The sequence below is a fragment of the Pan troglodytes genome, chromosome 1 (assembly GCF_028858775.2).
Source record: "Pan troglodytes isolate AG18354 chromosome 1, NHGRI_mPanTro3-v2.0_pri, whole genome shotgun sequence".
NCBI lineage: Eukaryota > Metazoa > Chordata > Mammalia > Primates > Hominidae > Pan > Pan troglodytes.
Genome location: NC_072398.2, coordinates 48261023 through 48280191, shown reverse-complemented (window position 1 = coordinate 48280191; position 19169 = coordinate 48261023). Strand labels below are relative to the sequence as shown.

The window sequence follows — 19169 nt, the reverse complement described above, 5'->3', positions numbered from 1 at the left end:
CCTGACAATGAATTAGAAAGTGTTTGTTTTTTAACTTAAAGGGAATGAGGCTGGGTCTGGTGGCTCACGTCTGTAATCCCAACACTTTCGGAGGCTGAGGCAGGTGGATTGCTTGAGTCCAGGAGTTTAAGACCAATCTGGGAAACAAGGTGAAACCTTGTCTATACCAAAAACAAAACAAAAAACAAAAATTAGCTAGGCATGGTGGTGCACGCCTGTGGTCCCAGCTATTCGAGAGGCCAAGACAGGAGAATTGCTTGAGCCCAGGAGACAAAGGTTGTAGTAAGTTGAGATCACGCCACTGCACTCCAGCCTGGCTGACAGAGTGAGACTGCGTTTCCAAAAAAAAAAAAAAAGGTGGGGGGGGAGGGGTGGGCGGGGGGGGAGGGGTGGGCGGGTGGGGAATGAAAATACTACAAAACAAACAAATAGAAAACATTATAAACTTTCCCAGGATTTGGTCCTGTCTTCTTCCCCTCCCCGAATTGGTAAAGAGACCAAAATGCTTAAAGATACATGGGTGTTATAAAACTGCTTTGTAACACAATGTATTACCATGATAGAAAATATGGGGCTGGGCATGGTGGCTCATGCCTTTAATCCCAGCACTTTGGGAGGCCGAGGTGGGTGGATCACCTGAGGTCAGGAGTTTGAGACCAGCCTGGTCAACATTGTGAAACCCCATCTCTACTAGAAATATTTAAAAAATTAGCCGGGCATGATGGCGGGCGCCTGTAATCCCAGTTACTCAGGAGGTTGAGGCAGGAGAATTGCTTGAACCCAGGAGACGGAGGCTGCAGTGAGCTGACACAGTGCCACTGCACTCCAGCCTGGGCGACAGTGTGAGACTGCATCTCAAAAAAAAAAAAAAAAAAAAAGAAGAAGATATGAATGATTTTGTCAACATGTCACACTAAAACTACAACTCTTCCTGTTAGGAACACCTAAAAATGCTTGATAAATATAATTAGAAAAGTTTATACTGCAGAGTTGAGTTTAAAGGAAGAAAAGGGAATTCTTAGGTGCCAGAAACAAAGTGGGGACTGAAAGTTTTGGTGGCTGATGGCATTAATATTTTCTACAGTGCCATGATTAATAAATTTGAACTTTTATTGATTGTTACTAGAGTGACCTTAAAATCATTAACTCAAAACCAAAAATTATCTAAAGTCTTCTCAAGAAATAATTTATGCACCATGTAGACTTTTTTTTTTTTTAACTTTTTGGATTATGGACTGCCTGAATAATCTGATGAGAGAGAAATTAAGCTCTCTCCTCAAAAAGTTTTCATATGCAGAAATTTTGCATGTGTTTTAACTGTGGCATTATGACTGCCCTAAACTCCCCCATGATCATGGATATGTCTGAAATCATACGTTAAGAACTTGATTCACAGTGTTATTTATTGATAACAACAACATTAATTTTAGGGAAAATAACTTTCATTTACTAGTTCTAAAATAGATTGTAAAATTTTTACTTGATATTAGTTTGCTTCCTAAGCATTAAAACTGACATTACCGAGTACCTTTTTTCCCTTAGCGCTCCAACCAGTTCCTGACATATAGTGTCTGCTCAACAACTATTTGATAAATTAATGAATTCTAGAATATCAAATAAGTACCCATAAACTATTTTTTTCTGATTGTGAAGCTGAAATTTTCTTTATTTGAGTGAGACTGATATTTGACATCAGGGCTCTGACTATAGGCATCTTAATGTGTGTTATTTTATTGTTATATTTGAATGTAAATTCAAAAAAAGAATAAAAATTCAAACTGACATTTTTATATTTTAAGGTAAATGAACATTTGAAAGACATAATGGAACAAGAACAAAAACTGAAAGAACATCACACAGTTGAAGCTCCAGGAGGTCAAAAGGTATTTATTTCAAAAACAAAAAGGTGCCTTTATGAGACTGTATATATGTTCACATATTTGTATTATTTTGGGAAATGTTAATTGTGTTTATTAAATTATTTTTTAGTGGTGTTAACTGTACCCTAGAAAGCCATACTGTAAACACTAAGTAAATAAAAGTACAAAATGAAGGTTAATTGGATGATGGTGTTTGTAAAAAAATATATTAATGACTAGAACTCAAGTTTTGAGGTTCTTTTGTCAAAAATAACAGTTTGCCTTTCTTTGGTAAAATGTGTAAAACAACAAGGAAACAATTTTAAATGTTCAGGCTTTGTAATGACATGCAATGCAGCAAGACCAACAATAAAACAAAATTCCCAGAATTTCACTGGGTGCGATGGCTCACGCCTGTAATACCAGCACTTTGGGAGGCCAAGGCAGGCAGATCATGAGGTTAGGAGTTCAAGACCAGCCTGACAAACATGATGAAGCCCCATCTCTGCTAAAAATACAAAAATTAGCTGGGCATGGTGGCGTGTACCTGTAATCCCAGCCACTCAGGAGGCAGGAGAATCGCTTAAACTCAGGAGGCAGAGGTTGCAGTGAGCCGAGATCATGCCACTGCACTCCAGCCTGGGGGACAGAACGAGACTCCATCTCAAACAAAAAATATATATATATAGGGCCAGGCGTGGTGGCTCACACCTGTAATCCCAGCACTTTGGGAGGCTGAGACGGGCGGATCACCTGAGGTCGGGAGTTTGAGACCAGCCTGCCCAACATAGTAAAACCCCGTCTCTACTAAAAATACAAAAAATTAGCCAGGCGTGGTGGCCGGTGCTTGTAGTCCCAGCTACTCGGGAGACAGAGGCAGGAGAATCGCTTGAACCCAGGAGGCGGAGGTTGCAGTGAGCCAAGATCATGCCACTGCACTCCAGCCTGGGCAATAAGAGCAAAACTTCATCTCAAAAAAAAAAAAATATATATATATGTGTGTATATATATACACATATATATGCACACACATACACACATATGTATGTGTACACACATATGTGTATGTGACACATACACATACACGTGTGTACACATACACATACACGTGTGTGTACACACATACATGTATATGTGTGTATACACACGCACGTGTGTGTATGTATACACGCGCACGTATGTGTGTGTATGTATACACACGCGCACGTATGTGTATGTGTATGTATACACACGCGCACGTAGGTGTATGTGTATGTATACACACGCGCACGTATGTATGTGTATGTATACACGCGCACGTATGTATGTGTATGTATACACGCGCACGTATGTATGTGTATGTATACACGCGCACGTATGTATGTGTATGTATACACGCGCACATATATGTGTATGTATACACACATGTGTATATATGTATATATACACATACACATATGTGTATATATACACACATATGTATATATACACATACACATGTGTATATATACACACATATGTATATATACACATACACATATGTGTATATATACACACATATGTATATGTGTATATATCTACACATATACATATATGTATATACACACATACACATGCATGTGCACGCACACGTATGTATGTGCACGCACACGTATGTATGTATGTGTATGTGTGTACACACACGTATATACACACGCATACACATATGTGTGTATGTATATACACACGCATACACATATGTGTGTATGTATATACGCACACATACACATGTGTGTGTGTATATACGCACACATACACATATATGTGTGTATGTGTATATACACACATACACATATGTGTGTGTGTGTATATACACACATACACACACATATATATATTTTCCCAGAATTCCAAAATGTACAGTATGGTTGTTCTGTGAAGAAAGAAGAAACATTAACATGGATTTATTCTTTTAAAAATCTCAAACAGACTTTTAGAATTTTCTTCTCTGAAAATTTAGTTGTGTGTTTGTCATATGCTAAGACCAAAAGCATATTTTCTATGATATAGTATATCTTACGTCTTTTAAAATGTATTGTAATTGGAACCCTTTAAACATGTTGTATAGTATTGGAATTGAGGTATAAGAAATTGTAATCATTCAGAAACCTTAATCTCCATTTGGATTAAAGTTTCTTCATTATTACACAGTACTTCTATTATTTTGAGCTTATTCTTATTCCACTATTCACTGATCTCTCCATAAAAAGAGAAAGAAGGGAAAAAGGAAGGAAAAGCGAAGCTGTTCTGTCTCTTATCAACTTCAATAGAAAAATCTTGTGGAGGACCACGTACAATTTTGTCTGATTTTGATGTTTTGGGATCACAATGCTTTCCCCCATTTGGTTAACTGACTGGCTCCTGAAAATACGATTTGTGCTTAATCCTTCATTCTAACTCTGTTGAGGTCCTTTACCCTAAAGGTAGATTGGAATGGAATTCTCCTTTTTCCCCATCACCCCAGATTATGTTTCATTTCCCTGCTTCCAGCCAATTTCTGTCCTTGCCTCTTCCCTGTTACGTCCCACAGTCTTTTCTTGTCAGCTTCCTTCCCTTTCTCTTTTTCATAATCATAGGAGCTGAAACTTTTGCCTTGGAGATGTGTGTAATCCTGCCCCTCAATTTTGCTCCTGGCTTTTTATCAGTAATAAGGTTGAAGTGGCATCATTCTAAATTATAACACTAATGAAATTTCTCTATAGAAATCTTGTGTATTATATATAATGGTTAAATTCTGTAGTATTGCATACACATTATGAACCAAATGGGGATTTTATATGATGACAGAGGGCCCAAGAAACATTTTTTTAATGAAAAAAAAATGCCATTTGTATTTCAAACAATCAAATAAAGTGATCTTGAAGAAAAACTGTATGGAATCTAGACATTGTTGTATTACATGGCTTTTACTTTTTCACAGCACTTAGCTCCATGCAGTTGCATGTATTAACTGTACAACTAGTATTTGGTGAATGGGTGACTGAGTGAATAAAGAAATGATTGTGCAATTCATTTTTAAATATTTGATTAGTATACACTTGTAGTTTAGCACATACATAGCATTTACCCCTTCATTTTCAAATGAATGTTATCCTTTCCCCCCCATTGTTTTTGAAAATTGAATCTTTGTGAAAATAAGGGTTAATTTAACATAATCTTACTGTAGGTTCAGGTGTTGTCATTATGAAGAAACACACGATCACAGAATAAACTAGGGAAAGGAATCTTGCTCTGTTACCTAACAATGGGATTTTTGGCATTTGAACTGTGTACTTGGTTTGACTGGAAATATTATCATTCCATTCTTGGTTTTTAATTCTGTAAAAGCAAAATTCATGCTCCTTTTCTTCTTTTACAAATGAGAGAGAAAATGACTTGCTCTTTCTTATTGCTATACAGTTGGTAAGAAGTTGCCACTCTTTCCATCTACTTCAGTCAGCTTTTCTAGTGAGGCGTACTCAGGAGCCTAGCCCTGTTGCCTGTTGCTTGTCCAGCTATAGACAGAGCCCATGGCATTGAATAATAACATATCTTACCTTTTGTCCTTGCCCAACTACTCTTAACTCAGATGTCCAGTAGAATTTGTTTTATGAAATATCTTTTTATAACCATATTCTTGGTAAAATATATGCACATGTTGAAGGATACTTGTACTATATATTATTAGGGTTGGACTGAAATGAAAGATTTCAAAGGTATTTCTTTAGGGTATTAGATCCTCCAGTGATGTATTTCTGATCATTGGATTGGGTGGTGTCCTAAGAGAAAGGCATTTTAAATAGTGTCATGTCCTAGGAAAATGTTTTGTTTAAACAGTTTACTAATGTTATTTTCTCTTTTTTTTCCAAGTTGCTCATTTTGCTTCTAATACTTCTTTTGATTGTAAATTAGGGTGCCTAATTAAATTTGAATGCCAGAGAAACAACAAATAATTTTTTTATAAGTTGCACAGGTGTCTTGTATTGTGTGAGCATCTTGTATTTATTTGCTAAATCTGGAAGCTGTACTTGAACGATTTCTGAAGTTTATAGCCAAGATGACATTAAGTCCAACATTCATTCTCTTGAAGAGTTTGTATAAAGTACTATGGTAAAATGAGTATTGCACATAAAGTCAGGCTAGTTCTGCCACTAAATAGCTTCATGACCTTTACAAAGGCACTTGACCTCTCTGGGCCTTGGGTTTGTTTTTTTTTTAATCTGTAAAAATTAGAAGGTTGGATTAAATGGTTTCTAAATTCTGTAATTAAAAAGATGCTCAGTTTTTCCCTTCTCAATATGTTAGTAAACATGAGACAAAAACAAAAGGTTGGCGAAAATAGTAAATAGTTATCATAGACTTTTCTATATGTATATTACTAGTAGATTTATGCTAACTGTATGCATGAAGTATCTAGGAGTACCTTCTAGAGGATGTGGGACTTTAACAGGGCCTTAGTAGATTTCATGATACTAGGTCATAAGGAACATTATAAGTAGTGACACTAAGTCACAAGTGAAGGCACATGTGGGAATTACTGAGTGGATGAATTTGGCAGAATCAGTTTTGAAAGAGCTATGAATTCATGAGTTTGTATTCTAATACTAACTATATAGAGAATGAAGTTTAATGTTTCTCAAATTTTTTTTTTTTTTTTTTTTTTTTTTTTTTTTTTTTGAGACAGAGTTTTGCTCCGTCACCCAGGCTGGAGGGCAGAGGCATGATCTCGGCTCATTGCAACTTTGGCCTCCTGGGTTCAAGCAATTCTCGTGCCTCAGCCTCCCTAGTAGCTGGGATTACAGGCGTGCACCGCCATGCCCACCTAATTTTTTGTGTATTTTTAGTGGAGATGGGGTTTCGCCATGTGCTGGTCTTGAGCTCCCGGCTTCAGGTGATCCCCCGGTTTGGCCTCCCAAAGTGCTGGGATTATAGGTATGAGACACCACCCCAGCCAATGTTTCTCAAAGTATTAAAGATACATGTTTACTTAATGTGGCATTTGCTACTTTTTAAAAAGAAATATTTGTGAGGTATTTTACAAGGGAGTAGGAATTAGGTGAAGGAATTACCTTTGGAGAAAAGACATCCACAGAGCTCTAATTGCTTTTCACTTTAAGGTGTATCTCAATATAGACTACACTTTCCCCCTGTGAGAGAGTAGGTAAATGCTTATACCTCTTTGCCTGATTACTTCAGCCCTTATGAATTTCTCCCTTGACTAAAATTCCTTAACAGTTATAAACTATAACCCACTTTTTTCTCCCTCAAATGCTGTTTCTTCAAATAGTACTATTTGAGAGAAGGGCTCTGAAGTAAAATACATTTGGGAAACGCTGCCTAGTCTATGCCCCTTTAAGAATGTTGCAATCCATTTCAGTACATTAAAGTCCCAGTCAAAGAGACTGTTTAGCCATTTTCCAAACATTTTTGATCTTTGAACTGTTTTATAAATGACTTTTACTAGCATCCCATAGAATTAGTGTTCTTCAGTGCACAATTTAGAAAACGGTAATTTGTAACGTGTAATTTTGTACTTAAGTTGTCTATTTAATATGTATATAAATATATAAAACATTTAATGTTCAAATATAGCGCATCATTCTCAGATACATCATTTCATTTGACTGTTAGATTTACCTTGATTTCTTTTATACCATTATTTTAGTTAACTGTGAAGACATAGCCTGTCTAAATTAGGTAATTTTTGTTTTGAATCCTACCCTTAAGATTCTGTTTTATAATTATAAATCTATCCATATGTATCCTGCTTCTTCTTTTTTTTTTTTCTTTTGGAGACAGGGTCTCACTCTATTGCCCAGGCTGGAATGAAGTAGCAAGATCATGGCTCACTGCAGCCTTGATCTCCTGGGCTCAAGCAATCTTCCCACCTCAGCCTCCCAACTACTTGGGACTACAGGCATGTGCCACCATGCCCATCTAATTTTTTTACTTTTTGTAGAGTCAGGGTCTCACCATGTTGCCCAGGCTGATCTCAAGCTCCTGAGCTCAAGCAATCCGCCTGCCTTGACCTCCAAAGTGCTGGGATTACAGGCCTTTGGCCAATGTGTAGTCTTCTGTGGTCAGTGCTAATTCATTTCTTCTTCTTCTTTTTTTAAAAATGTTTTTTACATTAATAGGGATGGGGTTTCGCCATGTTGGCCAGGCTGGTCTCAAACTCTTGGCCTCCAGCGATCCACCCGCCTCGGCCTCCCAGAGTGCTGGGATTACAGGCGTAAGCCACCACACGTGGCCATTTCTTTTTTTTATCCCTAATATCAACATACCTTTTCTCTTTCATAATAATTTACTTGCCCTTACAGGAAACACAACAACCTAGAGTATGTCCCTGTTCTATTATTAACTCATTTATTATAGTTAAGAGAACTTGGCATTTTAAACATTTTTTTGAATTCAGAGATGGTACCATGGTTTTAATCTTTACCTAAGAGTATGATAACCATTAGATTTCTCTAACAGTTTTATAAATTAATAATCTTGTGCATTTGGACACAAGACCCTATAAAGACTTGGATTGGTATAGATCTAATATAACTTTCAAAGAACTTTTATTTTATTTTGAAATAATTACACCCTTACAAAAAGTTGCAGGAATAGTAAAAAGAATTCTCAAACTCCGTTCAGATTCATCAGTTTTTCAACAGATTCATCAGTTTTTCAAACTGTTTGAAAATTTCCTTTATCATTCTGTCTCCCTCTCTCTCCCTCTCTCGCTCTACACACACACACACACACACACACACACGTAAATTGTTCTACCACATTTCAAAGAAGGTTGCATATATCATGCCCCTTTACCCCTTAATACTTCAATATATATTTCCTAAGAACAAGGCAATTCATTTCCATAATGACAGTACAGGTAATTTAATGTCAGTATAATACTGTATCATTTATGTTCCCATTTTATCATTAATTTATTTTGCTGTCATATCCCTAGTCTTCTTTAAACTGAAGCAGTTCTTTAGCTTTTCTTTTCTTCGTGGCCTTGACATTTTTAAAGAATCGGGCTATTTTAATAGAATACTTCTCAATTTGGCTTTTTCTAATATTTCCTCATTATTAGATGAAGGTTGTGCTTTTCAGGCTAGAATGCTTTGTAAATTGTGTCCTTATCACAATGTAATATCCAGAGGCACATGATATCCATTTACCCCTGCTAGATAATGTTCATTTTGATCAGTTGGTTAAGATATTCTCTGGTTTCTTGACTACAGGGTTACATTAGTCCTCTTTTATCCTCAGAGGATATGTTCCAAGACCCCCAGTGCATACCTGAAACCTCAGATAGTACTGTATCTACACTTTGTTTTTTCCTATACAGCAATGGGCAGGTAGCATATACAGCATGGAATGCTGGACAGAGGTATGATTCCCTTCCCAGACTGGATGGAATAGGACTGCATGTGGTTTCATCACACTCCTCAGAACAGCATGCGATTTAAAACTTATGAGTTGTTTATTTCTGGAATTTTTCATTCATTTTCAGACAGTGACTGTGAATAACTGCAGATACAAAACTATGGGTAAGGGGGGGACAGCTATATTATGTTTCCGTTTGTAATAGGTAATTTGAGAGGAGTTACTCTACCACTGTAAATAGCCTATCTTTCTTGAAAGCTTCCCCTCATCCTAGATTTAGCATTCACTGAATATACCTACCTGAATTAATTTTACTATGATAGTCACAAATTTATAATTTTCTAACCCCTTCATTTATTCCATATTTATTAGTTAGCATTCTGTTATAAGCAAGTTTTTCTTCTTCCACCCATCTACCTGTCTATATAATATTTCTCTACTATCTGAATGAGCTAATGGATATGTAATGGGTTATAATCAGTTTTTGTCCTTATGTATTTACTTTTAAAATTATTACAGAATTATTTTAGATTTACAGGAAAGTTTCAAAGATAGTACAGCTTCACCCAGTTTTCTCTAATGTTAACATCTTACGTAATTGGAGCCCATTTGTGAACAGTAAGAAAGTAACATTGGTACATTATTATTGAGTACACTACAGACTTTATTTAGATTCTACTGGTTTTCCACTGATGTCCTTTTTAAATATTTGTCAGGTGTTTTGTAGTGTTCTTCAATTTGGGTTTGTCTGATATTTCTCATGGTTAGACTGGAGTTACAGGTTTTTTGAGAAGACTACCAGAGAGGTCATATATTATATCATATATTGTATCACGGGGTACATGATAAGAACATGATTTATCACTAGTGATATTAACCATGATCCCTTGGTTAAGGTAGTGTTTGTCAGGTTTCTCCATTATAAATTTACTGGTTTTCCCTTCTTATTTTTGGAAGTGGGTCACCACCTCCATCCTGCACTCCAAAGGAGGGAAATTAAGCTCACTCCCTGAAAGGGAGAATACTTGCATATACTATTGGGGATTCTTCTGTAAGGAAGATTTGTGTCTTCTTCCCCATTTATTTTTTATATTCAATCATTTATTTATATCAGTATGGACTCATGTATACTTAATATTTTATGCTTTGAGTTACAATCTAATACTGCGTTGTTTATTTTGTTGCTCAAAATTTTGCAGCATCAGCCACTGAGAGCTTTTTGGGGTTGGCTTTGGTATCTCTTGGATATGCCCCAATCCTTTTGTTTTTTGAGCACTTCCTTACTTTCTGGCACTACAGAATGCTCCAGGCTCATCTTGTTCTTTCCTTGACCTAAAATTAGCTATTTCTTTATTTTGATGCTCAAATGGTCTTAGATTTGGCCAACGGGAGTCCCTTCAGACTGACTCCTGTGCTTTTGATATGCCCCCATTCATCCATCTCTTTTTTTTTTTTTTTTTTTTTTTGCCCCTCCTTATTTAATTTCTGGCTCAACAAGATGTTTCAGATTCATTTTGTAGTTTCCTTGCCATAATCCTAAAATCAGCCATTTCTTCAATAAGTCTTAATTCTTTTTTACGGAAAACAGTATTTAGCAACTGTAAAATCTGGGCACTAAGTGGCTCATTGCTACAGGAATATCATTACTTCTAGGCCCTATTTCAGTAGACAGAGTTCAGAAATAAAATTTTAAAAATACACAAACATGAGTTCATATATAAACCTCCAATTCCAATCAAACTCCACAGAGTTCTTCCTGGCTTCCCCTATTCCATGCGGGACTTCCCCTTCCACAGTGAGAACTCAGGCTTCCAACAGCATTAATATATTTTACTTATTTGCTCAGTCCTACAATACATATACAGTAGTTTCAGAATTGCTATACTCATACCAATATGAAAAATAAACCTACTGGCCGGGCATGGTGGCTCAAGCCTATAATCCCCGCACTTTGGGAGGCTGAGGCGGGTGGATCACTTGAGGTCAGAAGTTTGAGACCAGCCTGGCCAACATGGTGAAACCCCGTCTCTACCAAAAATACAAAAATTAGCCAGGTGTGTTGGCATGCGCCCGTAATCCCAGCTACTTGGGAGGCTGAGGCAGGAGAATTGCTTGAGCCCGGGAGGCGGAGGTTGCAGTGAGCCGAGATCGTGCCAGTGTACTCCAGCCTAGGTGACAGAGTGAGACTCTGTCTCAAAAAAATAAATAAATAAATAAATTTAAAAACCTACTAAGAAGAGTTTAAGATTTGTTTGCAATTTTTTTTTAGACTAATAGTATATAGTCAAAGTACAGTGTTCTTAAGTTGTTTCCCTCTGCCCCCGCCTTCATTGTGGTTATATTATTCCTTTGAAATACATTTGTGTTAATTGGTTTCTGTATTCGTTCCATTTTAGCGATCTTTTTTGACACCATTCTTGTTAACTTTTGTTTTTTGAATATATAGAACATTGACATAATTCCAAAAATCAGAACTATATAAATGGTATACTCAGAGAAGTATCACTCCCTCCCCTATCTCTTCTACCCCTTACTTATTCCACATGTACTCCCTCCCAGCCCTTCTAAATGGACCAAGCACATATGTGCATGTTTGTTTCTCCTCCTTTCTAGCACAAAACATAACATATTTATTCTTTTGCAATTTGCTCTTTTCAGTAACTATATATCCTGGAAATTACTCCATACGGTCCCTAGAGATCATTCTTTCTTTCTTTCTTTCTTCCTTTTTTTTTTTTTTTTTTTTGAGACAGAGTCTTGCTCTGCCACCCAGGCTGGAGTGCAATGGTGTGATCTCGGCTCACTGCAACCTCTGCCTCCCAGGTTCAAGCGATTCTTCTGCCTCAGCCTCCCAAGTAACTGGTACTACAGGCGAGCGCCACCACACCTGGCTAATCTTTGCATTTTTTAGTAGACACGGGGTTTCGCCATGTTGGCCAGGCTGGTCTCGACCTCCTGACCTCGTGATCTACCCGCCTTGGCCTCCCAAAGTGCTGGGATTACAGGTGTGAGCTACTGTGCCCGGCCAGTCATTATTTCTTAAAGCAGCATAGTGCTCCCTTGTGAATATGTGCCATAGTTTCTTCAACTATGTACCTATGTGTAGGCATTTAAGTAGTTTCCAGTATCTTGCTATTGCAAATTGTGCTGCACAGAATACTGTTATATGTGGCCTTTTGTATTTTGAATATGTATTTTCAAGGTAAATTTCCTAGAAGTTGGACTGCTAGATTGAAGGGTAAATGCATACTGTATGTAGTTTTGTTAAATGTTGACGAAATCCCCTCCAAAAGAGCTTGTACCATTTTATATTCCATCAGCGATTCGGCATAACTTTTGGATCTGCAACAGCTAGGAGATTAAGTCTAATGGCTGGGCGTGGTGGCTCACACTTGTAATCCCAGCACTTTGGGAGGCCTAGGTGGGAGGTTCACTTGAGGTCAGGAGCTCAAGACCAGCCTGGCCAACATGGTGAAACCCCGTCTCTACCAAAAAATACAAAAATTAGCTAGGCATGGTGGTGCATGCCTGTTGTCCCAGCTACTAGGGAGGCTGAGGTGGGAGAATCGCTTGAACCTGGGAGGCGGAGGTTGCAGTGAGCTGAGATAGCTCCGCTGCCCTCTACCCTGGGTGACAGAGGGAGACTGTCTCAAAAAAAAAAAAAAAAAAAAGATTAAATCTAACAAGTTAACAAGTCATGCAGTAACAAGTCACAGCCATGATTAACTCCCTGAAGGACCCCAACTCTTTGAGGTCTCCAATAAAGACCACACCAAACCAATATCCTCCTGGAACGGCCTGAGAGCACCTAGAAGTAGTTCAGGAATTATCCTACCTTGCCAGAATGTTGTAGATACCCAGAGGAAGAGTATTATTTGGAGAGTATTAATGGCAAGTCCTAAAACAACTAGCCAAAATTCAGGGTGAGCCAAACATGTATTATGAAGACAATTGAAAGGAATACTTGAAATTAGAACTATTCCAGAAAATCTGGACTGCCTAGGTTGGCCCCTTTGTCGGTAGAAACTTAATAAAAGTTTTTTCACCTGTTATCCATGGGTTTTAAAAAACCCTTTGTTTCTTGCCTGGTGGTCCTGATAAAAAGAAAAAAAAAATCAAAAAACCTTTGTCCTCGTGGTTATTTACATCTTAAAACAGGATTTGATGTTGCAGTTTGCCTAATTCTTCCCTGAAAACCAAAAGGATAGTTGCTGATCACTTCAGAAATGGAGTTATTCTTCAGCAAGGAACTTATGCTATGTATTTGAGCTTTTTGAAGCATACGTATATAAGTATGCGTAGTATATTTATTTGTTCTTTTAGTACATTTACTCTTTAGTTAAATTTCCTTCACACAGCCCATCTGTGGGTTTCCTTTTTCCGCCAAGAAGATTGCTGTTACCAGTTTAGATCAATGGAGGGCCAAGAGAAAGGCCAGAGCAGTCTGAATTAGTAACAAAATCCAATTATTGCATATTTTACAAGAAATATGGAATAACTTTAACCGTTAGAGACTTCTTTGTACACCTGCTGTTAGGAATAGTCCACAATAATTTCTTGTTATCACCATTTTCTATTTAATGGGTTCTTCTAGTCTAGAAAACAAAAAAACCTTGTTTTTAAAATTTCTGTTACAAATTGGAAACCCTGACACGTTTTCAGTGGCTTCCTGCTCTTTGGTCCTGCTCTTGTACTTTTTGTGGCTATTATAACTGCAGCTGCCAAAAACGTTCAGTTAAATGGGAGATTAAAATACATTCCACAAAATTATTGAGGCTATTCTTCCTGGTGCTATAAGAAAAATTTATTGGAAATGTTGTTTATATGTAGGAAGCTGGTATGTTTCTGATTCTTCAGGTGACATTTTTCTAATTCTTAAAGTTCTTGAAAATACCTTATTTATATTATTTTTCTAAATAATATTATTTTTCTGTTTATACGGAAAAACTTTCTACATAAAAATTTTGGATATGAATTTTAATTTTGGATATGAATTTTAACTCAGATTCTATTTACTTTGGTTCACTTCAACAAACATTTATTCAGAGCCAGAAGCTGTTTTAGCAGATACAAAGATAAACAAACACAAATGATTAATTCATGTTATCTGAAATTATGGGTTTATTATATTCATTTTTTTAAAGAAGAAAATTAGATTCTTTGGGACAGCCCTAGATAGTAAATTTAATAACATTTATATTCTCTTTGTGTGAGTAGTTACTTGCTTTAGACACTTACAAAAATCTTAACTGGTAACAATTGCCAACTAGGTTTTTTTCCATTAATTAAAAGAAACTTTTTATATAGTGAAGGAAATGATCATCTTGATATATTCTACTATATTATTATTTGCTTTATACTTGTTTTTATTGAAATTATCTTTCTACTTTGCTTTTTGGGGAATATTGCCTTGTCAGACACAGTCTACTAATACCTAAGAATTATGATTGCAAACCTAGCTGTAGAATATTTTTACTTCCCTTCTGTGACATAGATTTATTTTTTAATATGACATATGATTCCAAAACTCAGAAATAAAATTTTTTGCTGCTAAAGTATACAGCATATTCTAGGTATCCTACAATGAATATCTGTATGGGGAGAGGAGAGAGACAGGAGAAGATAGTGGTCTTTATCATTAGGAACTTATGTATTTTTAACTAAAATATTTATTAACATATGAAATGTTATGAGAACTATAAACTTGGAACTCCACTATCAGAAGCTTTACTATAATTTGTTAATTGAAGATAATTCTGATGAATTTTCCCTTTACCTTTTGCTTTCCCCTTTTTTCCCGCTGCTTCCTCTGAAGTCTCCTTCCAAATGGTTTTGGAAACTGGTTCCAGTAAGTTTGCTCAGCTACTTCAGTTTGCTCTCCAGAATTGTAATTGTAGAATGGTATTGTTTATGTCTTGCTGTTAAAGTCATTTCATGTAATTCTGTTAGTCATTGAATAGAGATTGGATTTTAAGGTCATGTAAAATGGAAAGATAAAAGATACAGCCAAGGTTTAGATCAGAAGTTCTAAAAATAATTTAAAGGGTAAACATCCTGTTGCTAATCTTGTCAGTATTCACAGACTATCAGTAAGTAGGTTAAAAAAAAAAAACTTATGGGCCAGGTGCAGTGGCTCACACCTGTAATCCCAGCACTTTGGGAGGCCAAGGCGGGCAGATCATGAGGTCAGGAGGTCGAGACCAGCCTGACCAACATGGAAAAACCCCATCTCTACTAAAAATACAAAATTAGCTGGGCGTGGTGGCGCATGCCTGTAATCCCAGCTACTCGGGAGGCTGAGGCAGGAGAATCACTTGAACCAGGGAGGCAGAGGTTACAGTGAGCCGAGATCGTGCCATTGCACTCCAGCCTGGGCAACAAGAGTGAAACCGTCTCAAAAACAAAAACAAAAACAAAAATCTTACTATGTAGCTTCTCATTAATTTAAATAATTTTAGTAAATATTAATTTGAATTGCATGAATAAATTGCCTGCATTTAAAAATCATCTTTGTGGCTGAGCATGGTGGCTCACACTTATAATCCTAGTACTTTGAGAGGCCAAGGTGGGAGGATTGCTTGAGCCCAGGAGTTCAAGACCATCTTGGACAACATATTGAACCCCCATCTCTATTTTTAAAAAATTATCTTTTTGACAGACCTAGTTCCTTTTCAGCTTGAATTATAGATGACACTTCACTTTTTGTGTGATTAAAAAAGCAGAAGGGTTTTCTGTGACCTCACCAGTAGTGGACCAAAACCATATTAAATTCTGATTTGACTTAAAGATTGATCTTTCAGATTTAAATATGGGGATGGGTGTGTTAAACCACTTAAGAACTATTTTACACCCTCGATAATAAAACTCTAATTTGGAAATATACCATAATGGCCGGGTGCGGTGGCTCACGCGCATAATCCCACACTTTGAGAGGCCAAGGCAGGTGGATCCTTTGATCCCAGGAGTTTGAGACCAGCCTGGGCAACTTGGCAAAACCTCGTCTCTACAAAAAATACAAAAATGAGGCAGGCATAATGGTACACATTTGTGGTTTCACCTACTCAAAAGGCTGAGGTGGGAGAATCACCTGAGACCAGGAGGTTGAGGCTGCAGTGAGCCATGATTGTGCCACTGCACTCCAGCCTGGGTAACAGAGTGAGACGCTATCTCCAAAAAAAATAATAATAATAAAATAAAATAAAACAAACAACAAAAAAAGGAGAAGAAAATAAATATACCATAATGTTGAAATATAAAAATATAGGGGGTTCTTTCTAAATGCCAAACTTCTTAGTTTGCAGAAAGAAAGGGCATGTTTCCATGCAATAAGTTTATAAAGCAAATAGCATGTTCAAGTACAAAAGACTCTTTCATGAACTGCGGATGAACCTTCTGAGTGCTGGACATAATCTCAAGATTTAAAGTTGGTTTACTTAATATATCTTCTAGAATACAATCTTTAGGAAAATGTTTTGGCATCCCATTCATAATTCTCTGTCTAGTCTAAACCGTAGATACTTATTGCTAATGTCATATAAAGCTGTGTGTGTGTGTGTGTGTGTGTGCGCGCGCACGTGCACATACATGTGCCTGTTTGCACATACCTTGTACAAAAGTGCTACTTTGCAGGAGGGAGTAGAACAAATCACATAATTCAATTCTTTGTTGCATGACCCTGGGTGCTTGGCTTAGTCCAATTCAGGTCATAGGCTGAAAACAAACTACTAGTCCCAGCCCAATTTTGAGGATGTCCAAGAGGCAGACTGTTTTGATCCCAGATAACCAAAGAAAAGCATGTAAGGATCTGGAACAGATACTAATTGTGAGAACGGTAGCTTAAGCCTAGAAGATACCGCTGTACTGGTTGATTTCTTTTTTCTTTCTTCCTTCCTCTTCCCTCCCCATGGTTGATTTTAAACTGTTTCTTAGCTGCAAAGTGAGGAATTTTCTAAGAATTATGTTAAAATCAGAATCAATTAAAGAATCTATATAGTACCTGCAAGTAATTTTTTTTCTGAATATAGTTACCCCCTGAATTAGGGATGTACTCTTAAATACAGAGTCTATTATGCACTAATTAACAAGAACCTTCAGAAATCTTTAAGAGGAAAGCATGTTCCATGAATTTTGTCCTTGGGTAGCCAGTGAGAGAAATCCAGGAATAAGTATCTCCTTCTTCATTAATGCTGATGCTTTTCTGAGAGATAGCATTGAAAAGAAATCTAACTTCACTACCAAATGTTGTGTTCTCTTTCAGTAAATTTTTATTTTTCTATTTTTATTCTCACAAAAGTGTTTTATCTCATAATTATATTTTAATTCTAAACTATAGAGATGACCAATTTAGATGGAATTAGAAGAAAAAATAGTTTGATAACCTTAAAAAAACTACCAGTAATTTATGTTATATATTTTGCTAGTAAAATACTTTCGTGTGTACATTCACTAAATCTTCAGCATTATTTTACTTGGCTTTAGAAGAGTTAACAGCTAATAATAGCTAACCTTTATTGATTGCTTGCTGTGTGCCCAGCAGGATGCATAGCACTTTGTGTCCATCATCTTACTTAATCTTCAGTGGTTCTATGAAGTGGGTACTATTATTACCCCAGTTTACAGATGGGAAAATGAGAAATGAGAGTTTAAGTAACTTGTCCAAGATCACAAAACTAGTAAGTGGCAGAACCAGGATCTGAACCAGGATCTGAATTTGTTCTCTTAACTGTTACAGCATGTCTCATTTTTTAGAGATCTATTTTTAAAAATTCTATCTAGCCACACCAAACAATCTTTAGGAAACAAAGGTTTCTTCTCTTTTTCTGAGGGGGAGCAAGAACCCGTATACTTGCTCAATTATGAATGAAATCTAAGTTGGGAGGGTTTTTTTTTCACTTTCAAAGTTGTTAACTATTCGTGTTTCCTCAACATTCAGATAATAACCCAGAGTGTCTTGGTGATACTATTCCAGTTCCTCAAATTTCTTTTAAGAATAGTATATTCTTTTACCTTCCCCCTCATTTTGATAACTCTTTCTGCTTGAATAGTATTCTTGCTCTTCCCGTATAAGAATTTTCAGTTTAAATTAAGTCTGAATTAAAGTGGATGAATTTTATTATCTTCAAAAGAGCAGAACTGATTATTTGGATACAAAGTGTTCAAAATCTGTTTTGTGATGCTTTTATACTTAAATATTTAAGCCAAATGTCAGTTAGTGTAAATTAGCAGTATGTTATATTAAGTATTGAGCTTCAAAACTATAGCTATTGTTGCCGTGTATTTAACTTTGGTAATACCTAGCGTTATTTAGAAAAAAGAAATATTGGTGAGCGGTCTCATTCCTCATGATTTATTTTATTACTGATACATTAGAATTTACAGTACTGATTTTTTCCCTATGCGTTGTTTGGTACTTATTTATTTTCATGTATTTTTTTTATATCGTAGGCTCGTTATAGGAAAGAGCAAACATTGCTTAAGCAACTGCCTTGCATTCCATTGGTAGAAAATTTGTTGAAGGATGGGACAGATGGCTGTGCATTAGCTGCCCTTATTCATTTTTACTGTCCTGATGTTGTCAGATTAGAGGGTAAGTGTTCCATTGTAATACTTCTGAACTGTAGACAGATAGTAACCAATATTTAAGACAGTATTATTTTGCACTCCAGCCTAGGTGACTGAGTGGGACCCTGTCTCAAAAAAAAGACAATATTATTTAATAAGTACTGAAGACTTTTTTTAAAAAATAAAGAACATTTATATATAATTCTGAGGGAGGTAGTTCAAAAAAAAATAGTGCTTGGTTTCTAAGTCTTAATGTATAATGACTACTATATTTATAAATGTATGTTTGTTAACCAGAATTGTGTATTTGTACTAATTACAAGATGGATATGAAATATTTATTATCAAATTAATCCAAAGTCACCACCTTGC

General features: G+C 36.4%; 1 protein-coding gene across 7 annotated transcripts in view; it reads left to right on the top strand.

Moving 5' to 3' along the window:
• CAMSAP2 (calmodulin regulated spectrin associated protein family member 2) overlaps nucleotides 1-19169 on the top strand; it is a 121320-nt gene that overhangs the window by 74157 nt on the left and 27994 nt on the right. For 5 of the 7 annotated variants that reach the window (XR_677287.5, XM_009440498.5, XM_001144062.6 and 2 more), the window contains 3 exons: nucleotides 1800-1883; nucleotides 15052-15084; nucleotides 18681-18822. Coding sequence is in view for 6 of the 7 variants with exons in the window: in XM_009440498.5 (XP_009438773.1) it covers nucleotides 1800-1883; nucleotides 15052-15084; nucleotides 18681-18822 (259 nt within the window). In the remaining variant the exon portion in view is untranslated. The remainder of the gene's footprint in view (nucleotides 1-1799; nucleotides 1884-15051; nucleotides 15085-18680; nucleotides 18823-19169) is intronic. The other 2 variants (XM_001143924.5, XM_514085.6) reach the window with 1 other exon arrangement.